Source organism: Sinocyclocheilus anshuiensis, unplaced genomic scaffold (genome assembly GCF_001515605.1).
Source record: "Sinocyclocheilus anshuiensis isolate Anshui unplaced genomic scaffold, SAMN03320099.WGS_v1.1 scaffold361, whole genome shotgun sequence".
Taxonomy (NCBI): Eukaryota; Metazoa; Chordata; class Actinopteri; order Cypriniformes; family Cyprinidae; genus Sinocyclocheilus; species Sinocyclocheilus anshuiensis.
In genome coordinates, this window is record NW_015540848.1 from 327442 (window position 1) to 338269 (window position 10828).

General features: G+C 38.3%; 1 protein-coding gene and 1 long non-coding RNA gene across 2 annotated transcripts in view; one reads left to right on the forward strand and one right to left on the reverse strand.

Annotated features, from left to right (window-relative positions):
- The window catches only part of LOC107687646 (uncharacterized), a 97164-nt gene that overhangs the window by 8652 nt on the left and 77684 nt on the right, over positions 1–10828 (forward strand). The gene's annotated exons all lie outside the window — the stretch shown is intronic.
- The window catches only part of LOC107687643 (voltage-dependent calcium channel gamma-2 subunit-like), a 94019-nt gene continuing 83236 nt past the window's right edge, over positions 46–10828 (reverse strand). Inside the window, exons 3-5 of the mRNA XM_016485046.1 lie at positions 4287–4427; positions 932–963; positions 46–870 (exon numbers count right to left, since the gene is read on the reverse strand). Of these exons, the coding sequence (XP_016340532.1) occupies positions 358–870; positions 932–963; positions 4287–4427 (686 nt within the window). The 3' untranslated portion in view covers positions 46–357. The remainder of the gene's footprint in view (positions 871–931; positions 964–4286; positions 4428–10828) is intronic.

Sequence of the window (10828 nt, forward strand, 5' to 3'; positions counted from 1 at the left end):
CTTATGAGGGAGCAGTAGCTGCTGATCCATGTAGACCGATGGGTGGTGAAATGCTTCCTTAACAAAAACATGTCAAATCAATGCCACAAGCTACAGCTCCCGTGTGACGGGCCGAAAGAACCCCTCTGCATATCTCTTATAGCCTCTCTCCATTTCAAACCAGCCTCATTTTGTCAATGGCAAAATCATGCATACATGTGTAATCTTTGATTGAAAAGTAAAAATCCTCCCGGTTTCTCCAGATCATGAAAACGCCTGATACATGAAGTTTTATCTGTAATATTTCGGGCCTCCGCCCCCTCTCTGCCCTGCTCCCGTCTCCCTCTCCTAGCGATCTATATGGGGGGAGGTTGTGCCTCATACGGGGGTGGTGCGTCGGTTGGCTGTGTTAGTGTGGGATGAGTCTTTCAAGTCCTTCTGGATGCAGTTGTGGACCTGCAGGAAGTTGTGGTCCCTCTCCGAATTGTAGGTGGCGGTGGGAGTGCCGTGGCTGCCCTTTAGGGTGTCGCCCCCGCGGGTGAGTGTGTACATGGAGATCTCGGTGGAGGGCAGAGCCCCGAAACCCTTCAAGCCCACCGGCGAGGCGTTGTGGGAGTGCGAGGGGTCTGTGGAGCGGGATGAGGAGCGGGAGCGGCGCCGGTAGCGGTAGCGGTAGCTGGGGATGCGCGTGATAGCCGAGCCCTGCAGGTAATCTGCGGCCCGCGTGCCTGCCCGCAGCTCCCTGTGCCGGTCGATGAACATGTGCACGGCCAGCACGCCCACCATTTCAGCCATGATAAAGGACAAAGCACCAAAGTAGAAACTCCAGCCATACGAGTAGCTGTTCTTCTTGGAGTCGCTCTTTGAAGGATCCCCCGCATTGGCTGATATGTACACGATAGCTGTTCTTCTTGGAGTCGCTCTTTGAGGGATCCCCCGCATTGGCTGATATGTACACGATCATGCCAATGATGTTACTGAGGCCTGTGGGGAAGAGAGGACATATTTTAACCCCATAGTCATGGCTAAAATGCTTTTTCACAATCTACACTCTCAGAAAAAGGGTACAAAAGCTGTCTCTGGGGTGGTACCCTTTCACCATATTTGCCCCTAAAGGGTGTATATTAGTACCTTAAAGGGACACATTAGTACACATATACATATACATATATATATATATATATATATATATATATATACCTAAGTACCTAAATGGTACATATTGTATTAATACCTCTTGAAATGGTATCGCCACAGTGACAGCTTTTATATCTTTTGCTACAATATAAAGTCCCAGACTAAGGTTAATGCGTGCTGTACAGTGATACGGGTCAATGACACATAAGCTTTTTGTGTTTTCAACATTTGAAAACATGCACTAAATAAACATTTGTTATTAAGCATTGTGCAAGCTTAAAAACTAGTAATATTCAAAAAACGAATAAAAACGTATCCTATAAAATGTTTTATAGATATTTTAAAAAATAGTATATGCGATTTACCTGAGCATAGCTAGTTATAGTACAAATATTAAAAAAAAAAAATCCCTGCAAGAAAAACTTTATCATAAAGGGTGTAGTTTTCCCATTCAAAATAGATCAGTCATACTAAATAAATGTTTTGAATTAAAACATTTGAATTAATGTCGGTGAGTTTTGATGCAACACCACTTATTTACCTCTTATTACCTCTAAGAAAACATTAAAACCCATTGTGTGTTGTAAACCGATTAAATCTCAGTGGTAGGTTTATCAACAGAAGTTTATCTTTGCTGTTAAATAATTCCTGCTCGTCACTGTGGATGAAACAAAGGATGAAAGGGTTTAAATTAGCCCCTTTTAAATTAGCCCAGTTTCACAGCTGATACATTTTCTCTTTTGACTAGCAAAAAGTTAAGTTTAGACCCTGGATGTAGCTGAGGATGACAGAACCTTACTGTCATCTCTATGCCTTACAAAATAACGTGTAACTGTCCTCTAAATGGTAGGGTTAACAGCCGGTTTCACAATATCCTTAACCCCTTAGCCATAAACTGAACGCCGAGTACCTTAATTTGTCAGAGTGAGCAAGTAAACGAGGAGATCAGAGTGAAGAAGTGAGCTTATAACAGAGACTGGAGTGGGTGACCTCACAGGAGCATGATCTGTGGCTCACTGCTGACTTCAGTCACACTCAGCTGGAGTTGTCTGTGACAGAGTGAAACCACCATGATGGATCACTGGGAAAGTGTGTCAGGGACACCGTATTTTTAGAGTTTAATCCCAAACGGCCTCTCTAAGCCTAGCAACAGGATCAGGACCAAAGAGAGTCAGAGAAAAAGAAATCTACTTGCTAACTGTCTACTGTATAGCACTGAGGCAGTTTGTTCGAAAAAAGTCTAGCGCAAGACTTTGTTGTCTAAGTGATACTGTGCTGATCTGGGCATTAAGGCCAAAGCTGTTGGTTTCAGAAAATGTTTGTTTTACTGAATTGCACTGCTAAACAGTATTGAGGGCCTGTGCGAGATAGTTTTGTGTTAGCTAACCGAACTGTCACTTACCCTATTGGGTCAGCGCTACACCTTACACAGTTTGATCATGTGTATGTCTTCCAAACTTAAACATCAGGTTTTCTTTTACATTTAGTTGCAAATTCTGATTGTCAGCTTGTGACCTTGGTAACATTGACTGAATAAGCTAAGGTTGAAAATAATTTGTGGCAGCATGAGTAAGACAGGGGTGAAAATGACAAACTAATTATTAATGGTTTTCCATGCATGCCATTATTTTCTGACAATGTTTATGAACTCATCTTGGAGTTTTTGTGTAACTATAATTTCCAGCTACTAATGCAAACTTTATCTTTAAAGAAAACTAAACATTTGATGAAAATAAATTATATGGGTGAAAAATGTCAAATTTATTTTGTAATTTTCATAATTTAATATAGACTTGTGTTCAAAACATTTGTAGTTTGTAAGATTATTTTAAAATAAATGAATCCTTTAATTCGGCAAGGATGCATTACGTTTATCAAAAGTGAAAGTAAAGACATTATAATTGTTACAAAAGATTCTTGATCTTGAATGCCATTCTTTTGAACTTTATTCATCAAAGTATCCTGAAAAAAATGTTAGTTTTTACAAAAATATTAAGCAGCACAACTTTATAATAATATATAAAGTTTATAAGAAATGAGCAGCATATCAGTGATCATGTGACACTGAAGTAATGATGCTAAAAATTCAGTTTTGCCATCACAAGAATAAATTACATTTTAAAATGTATTCAAATCAAAAATTATTTCAAATAATAATGATGTTTCACAATATTACTGTTTTTACTAAATTGTTTGATCAAATAAATGCAGACTTCTTTCAAAAACATTTTTAAAAATCTTACCAAACCCGAACTTTTGAATGTTAGGATATGTTCAAATCTAAATTGCATACATTTAACATGATAAGTATTAAAATTGTAGATGTAAAATTATGAATTAGCTTATAATATTAAAGGTGCTGTATGTAGGATTGACACCGAGTGGTTGAACTAGGTATTGCAGTCCAAATTCAAAATATTGGAGAGGGTTTTTTTCACCCGGCCCCTCCTCCTCAGACTTGACACACACATGTTGCCAGATTGACGACACAACAGGAACGAGCGCACTTGACGATGAATGAAATGAAATACAATGTGTTTTCTGCCAACTGGCAACCCGGGGTGCCAAAATACAATTGGGTAAACTGGCAGTGGGCGGGTTTCACAAACCAAAACAGAGACCGACATTCCGGCCCGGAACGCACATTTTCAAAGGAGAATGACTGTAGCATTGTTTTTCAGATAAACAAGTATGTTAACTTAGCATGTTTCTTAAATATCTGCAAACATATTATGGTATTTTTATGCTTTAGTAGAGTCAAAAACTTACATACAGCACCTTTAAGTTTTAATGAATAAAAATGATTATTAAAAGGCAGGCAAGTAGAAATTTGCTGGCATGAGTGGGCAAACAGAAAAAAGTCCTTGAACTGGTGAGCCCTGATTGAGCTTTATGCATTATGCTAAAAACCTGTGTTGTGAGAAATAATGGTATATTTGAGATGTGCAGGTGTTGTAGGAGTAGTATGTGAGCATGTTGCATAATTTATTTCTAAAGAGTGTGTGTGATGCTTATCAGTGACGGTACAGGGGCTCAACAAAGTTTTAAAATGGTCAAATACTGCTCAGAAATGAAAACAAATCAGAATGCAAAGAAAAGATTCTGGGTCTTACAAGTGTATGTTTACATTGACTTTTGTATCTCATCCTTGATTCTTTCCATAGACTCACCTGCAGACACAAAGAGGATTCCTGCACTGAGGATGATATTGTGACGGGACTTGTAGAACTCGCTGGCAGCTATACACAGGCCACCCATGAAGAGCAGGATGACGCTGAGGATGGGGAAGATACTAGACGCTCGTACGGCTCCTACAGATGGAGACAGAGAAGAAGAAGAAGGTGGGATGAGTATAAGATGCTTTGAATTCCAGACTGTTATTTGTTGAACGAATCTGTGTAAAAGGCAGTGAGAGAGGGAACGAGATAGATGAAGAAAGCTGTCATTTGGGTTGATTTTAGCAGCTGTTCTCCTCTGAGCACATAGAGTACAGCCAATCAACACTTTGCCAGTAGAGTAAACAGCTCCCACACTCTTTAAAATGCTTGTGGAAGAGCAATCTGTGGTCAAGAGTCTCAAAACACTTGTGCCTAACACAAACAAGACTCCGAGACTGAACAGGACCAGAGACATTTACAGATGCTGCTATTCACGCGCATTAACAAAATATGTTCGTAGTGAGACTTCAACAAGAGTTGGCTTCATTCGAGCCATGAAATGACAAGTGAATGTGTTAATGAATGTTTTTAGGACAGACGGCCAAGCCTTCAACTCACCAATTAGTTCTTCAACTCGACGTTTGTGCAGCTCAAAGGGACAGTTCACGCAAACATGACAATTCTGTCATAATTTTCTCATCTTTTCCTTCTTCCGTGGAACACAAAAGGAGATATGTTGCAGAATGTTTCCCATACAATGAAAGCACAGTGACTAGGGGGTGTCATTTTATATTTACATTAGGCAGATGCTTTTATCCAAAAGCAGCTTACATTGCATTCAAGGTACAGTAGCTTTGAATGAGTTCGATATAACAGACACATTTCATTTAAACTTTTGGCTTCTATATATTGAAACATAATAAAGCAAAAACCAGTAGTGTTTAGTGTTATTTACAATCAAACATGGTGCAACCTGATCTTTTGATGTACTAACATTCAACTGGTAGAAATATTCTTCAAAATATCTCATTTTATGATCAAAATCAAATAATTTTGGAATGACCTTGGTGGAAAAATAATTTTACATTTTTTTAAAATCTTTTTTGAGTGAACTATCCCTTTAAGACTGTCAACATCATATGACTCATACACTTTACAGTTCTTTCATGGGTTTATGGGAAGAATTTTGCCTACATTCTTGGCTGCGATGTATTATTACTGGTAGTTTGAGATGATTAGAGGAACATTCTTCGTAGTTGCTGAAACTTTGGCCTCCTACCTCTTGTTTCAAACAGGAAAATAATTTTCCAACCATCCACTTCAAGCCTAAAGTGTAAGTGACGTAATTTCATATTTGGGCTGCGCGATATGTCAAAAAATTAAAATCTCGATTTTTTTCAGAACGTTTGACCGATTCTCGATTTTTACAATTAGTTTTTAACTAGTCAACTTGAAAATGTAACTACAACATGATTCAAGTAACTTTTTCTTTATTAACCCTCTAGTTAAAGAAAATTCTATTCTATTCCAAGTGCACCACACATGAAGTTGTCAACATGATGTAAATGTTAAATCACTTGTTAAATATCTTTGCAGAAAATATGGATGAACTATAACTACATCTTGTACAAACTTCTTATACATAATATATGTTCAGAAATAATGAGGAAAATGCTTTAAAAAATCTCAAAAATCAAGGTAAATCAAATTCAAAATGACTGAAGGTACAACACCAGTAGACTATTATTAACTACAAATGTTCTTTAATAACAACAGCAGCTTTCAGCCTGTCACCATGATGCAAACATGAAATATCAGACATACAGTAGTAGTTACAGGTTTATTGCGCTGCTTTTCCATTGTTTTTTCTATGTAAACATGGACACGTATGACTGTTGCCCTCGCATCTCTTGCGGTTGGATAATTCTTTTCTCTTTACTCTTATCATTGGCATATTATCAAAGTGTCTAATTCTAACGTTTGGTAATATTTCTATATAAAATTGTGATTCCTCGATTTCTAAAAAATAAAATCGTGGCAAAACATTACATTCGAATTAATGGATAAAATCGGAAAAATCACCCAGCCCTATTTCATACTATACGTGTGCAGACAATTTTTTCTATCTGCAGAAAAGAACAACAATCTACTGGAAATGGCAACAAAAATAAGAGATTCTGGCAACTGAAATTTAAACAAGAACAAAAAACACTTATCGTTCATAACTTCTGGAGAGAAATAGTGCAGATACTGGACAAATATGAAATTTTCCATGTGTCGAGTGCTTGTGTTTCCACAGGTTATTAAATGGAGTATACTTTGAAAGGCTATGCATCTGGCTGTACACATACTGTGTTCATGTCAAAACTGAAGTACTTTAAACTTTACTCTGCTTTCATCATATAGTAGTGTCGTCATTTTCTCCTGTCCTTTTCCTTTCACCAGTCTTTCTCAATTTTTACTGCTTACACATCTCTTACCTCTCCTCCTTTATCTCTCTCTCTCTCTCTCTCTTTGAAAATACTTGACATGCAAAGTTATGCTTTCATCAGGCTAGTTAAATTTTCACCACTCCATCTAGTCTGCAAGCTCAGCAGTTTTTTCTCTCTCTTTCTCTCTGTCCCTCCCTGCTCTTGTGTAAATGCTGATGTGTGGACAGCATGACAGTACTGTGAACTCTTGCTGGCTAAAGTGGGGACTGAAGTTCCCCTTGAGAGGGTCATCTGCCCTCCTGCCCCTCCTGTCCTGCCCTCACCTCCACCCTAAAACCACTGCACTTGTGCCATCTGCTGCAGATCACACAAGAAGCCAAAGTCAGCTACCACAAAATTGTGTTTGTTTCACTGCTAAAGCAACTATGGTGCATTTAAGCTCATTTCAGTCTTTAACAGAATGCCACAAGATACAAGATCCTACACTGTTAATTTATGAATAGTTCACTATGTAAATGCATTGAATATGTGCTTCGCTAAATGGCCATATCTCATTTGCTGCATGTGTTATATAAGGTGAGATTTTTCTAGTGCACTTGCCGCAGTTCTTCTCTCCCTCTCTGAGAAACCTAAACGAGACTTCACTCGAAGTGATGAACGGCATTTTAATTTTCTTGCGCTTCGTTCCGTCCTCTCCTATCGGTTTCTTTCCCTCTGTTTTTCTCTCTATACACTCAGTCTAACTGAGTCCCTAATAATTCTCAGTGTCTTGTGCTATCTTTTCCCAGCGTGATGTACCACTAGTCAAACCATATGAGGCCAGGAATTGCCATTTGTACATCTAAATCTGTTTGTATTCACTTCATTTGCAACCAAGGTAAGGGTCTATTCTGAGAATGATTTATTTGTCACAACTATGCAAGAAAGAATAATGAATATAGACAAACTCAGTAGAAGCTAGTGATCACTTTCAATAATAATAATAATAATAATAAAAAAATAGAATTCCTGACCTTTGACCAGAGGAAAGCAAAGCCTTGCCCAGCCTCACACAAAGAATTCAGTCAAAACAAAACTCTGGTGATTCAGCGATGACTGTTTTGCGTTTTTGAAATATTAGACATACAAATAACAATAGTGTGTCTGCATATTTTAAAATTAAAAATTCTTTGCAAATAGTTTAAATGGATTACTTCTTAAATTGAATTAGACTAGAATTTCTTATTTCACTTAAATAATCATTTAGTAATTTAAATGGTTACAGCTTTGCAAATTAGCACCTTAAAGGTACATGTACATCTTATTAACTTTCAGCTTTTGTACCTTATTGTCAGAATTATGGACCTGTGTGTGTGTGTGTTTTTCTCCGTGACCCAGTTTCTCCCCTCATGTTGATTGTTAATTTGATTCCAGGTGTGTCTCCTTAGTCCCTCGTTATCCTGTGTTTAAAAGCCCCAGTCCATTCAGTTAGGGTTTGTCGGGTCTACTTGTTGGATTGTGTGTTATTCTCCTGTTATTCCTGGGCTTAAAGACTGTTGTTGTATTCCACGTCTCCTCGTTTCTCGCTCTGTGCTCCTTGCCAATCCAGATCGTGACACTTATAGAGTATCACCCCAGTGACAGCTGTGTACCTTTTTATATTAATATAAATATATATTGAGTGTATACACTTTATATTCATTATAAAGTCTCTTTTAATATGAAGGCTCTGAAATATTTATTGCAGATTTTACTTGTATGCCAAAATAATGTAATGCTTTTAAATTGGCTTTATTTGGAGGCTTAGGGTTAGCAAATATTACTATTTGCAATTAACTGTGATTGATTTGATGTATTCATCAGGATATTATTTTATTAATTCAGCTGCATTGATTACAGTTTTAATCAGTTGGCAGCATTAGCATGGCCTGTACATTTTCTCTATTCCGCTGCCTTTGGCAGAAAGGTTAAATTTGGACGCTGTTTGCAACTAAATAAAGGTGGATTTTTTTTTTTTGATGTCCTTGCAAGTTCTCTTTATCCTTCCTGTCTTCCTCTCTTTTTCTCATCCCTCTCTCTGTAGGGTGTAGAGTTGCTGGGAACGGTCTGATTAAATATTAAGGTGTGCTGGGTGCTGACCCCGGTCCTCTTGCCCTGTAACAACCTTCTCCCAAATCACATTCTCTCTCTTACACACACACACACACACACACACACACACACACACACTCACACACCACTCCTTCTCATCCATCAGCCTCATTCACAAAGACACCACAAGGCAAAAGGGAAGGGGGCAGGGAAGGATGTGAGGCAGGATGTGAAAGTGGGAAAGGAAAAGATAATAACCTAAATCTATTGATTGTTGACACAAGCGTTTAAAACGGGCTTGAAGGTGACAGAGGTGTCCTCAGAGACCAGGATGCCATCTTGATTTTCAACTACTGTGAATGGGAGTCTCAGCTAACCTTTTCATGCTTTAGAGTAGCGAATATTTTCAATAGACAGAATATGCTTTACAAAAATACCAGAATATGCATAACACGTTCTTAGAGTAAAACTTCTATGGTCAGTGAGAGGATAAGATGGACAGGTTGTGGACGTTCCTAGAAATGGTGTGAATCTTACACACAGACTTCATACATTCCTAATCAGCCCTGTGGACACACATGGACTCATAGAGATATGCGTTCACTCATAAAAATCTCCAGCTCTGTGACCTTGGCTTTGACCTCTCGGATCAGGCATCAGCGCTGTATCCATGGCTGCAGAGGCTCTGGAGGAGGAAGAGAGTTTAGCAGATTCTCCCCAGGCTCTCTGCACTGATCACAGCCGGAGACTGACCAGCCTGAGGGCTTTTTCACACAGAGAACGAACATTTGTTGGCGAATTTTCACTGCAAACAAGATTTTGAATAGATATAATGGGTTTCTATTCTACATCATGCACAAACATTCGTCCGTCATCAAACATTTTTTAGCCCATTAAAAAAAACCTGACTGACCAGTGAGATATAAGCTTTTGATATATAGCAGTTGCAATTGACTTTTTGCTGGATTTCATGAACGCTTTGTAAACCTGGGCCCGTATTCACAAAACATCTTAAGGCTAAAAGTAGCTCATAACTCGCAGATTTATGAGAAAATCTTAAAAATAATGAGCGTGTCAGTCCTAAATTTAGGACTCCTAAATTTTTGTTCTAAGAGTATTTCACAAAGCGTTTTAGCACTAAAATTAGCTCCTAAATCTGTAGTGAAGAGGACTCCTAAGTCACCAAGACCAAATCTAACTATCCTAAAATGGCTGTTGCCAGAAATCTACCTCGGAATATAAACATTTTAGAAACATTTGACCATAATGAGCTTTTAAAAAGGTATCAGCTTGGAGGTTATCCCAACTCCAAATTTTTGATTATATACAGGCTAGGCCTAGGCTATATAGCTGTTCTCGCGTCCAGTTTGGTTTTCTTTTATGTTTGCATGTCTTACTATCAGCCATGATTATTCTACTCTGCTAATTAAAAGGCTGTTTATATGCATATTACCAAAATTATATTAGTCGCTTAGTCGCAGAAAAAAAAATTTCACATGAAGTGGCGAAATCACGCAGTCCGTGACGGACAAATCGTTAACGGCTGGTCTTTGTGGTAATACAGTACAAGGGGAAGGACATCCATATGCTCTCCTAACATTCATCGACCTCAAATATGTCTTATCATCTGAAATATGTATGTAGTAGCAGCTTTACATGGCAGCTCAGTCTAATGTTAGCCTAGAAAAAAGTGCGCAGTTCACGTGTTTGTGCAGAGTGTGGAAGCTGAACAATAGTGCGCTTGGGCTACTGCAGGACAGATGGAGGCGCCGCTGCGATCATTGGCTCTTAAAATACTTCGTCATTTTTGGTCATACAGATAAGAGTAATACATCTTTTGTATCTGTAAAGACTCTACGTTTATTCGTGTGCACTCAGAATAACAACGAAACGTTGCGCTTTTGTAAAATACTGAAAGCAAACAGGCTGCGCTTTCTGCCGTCTCGGACTCTGTGAATTTGAGCACGTCACTTCGAAACTCCATGTATTCTTGCCTTATTACAGACAAGAAAAATATATCTATAGAGAGTGAAACTTTTAAATGAACCAATT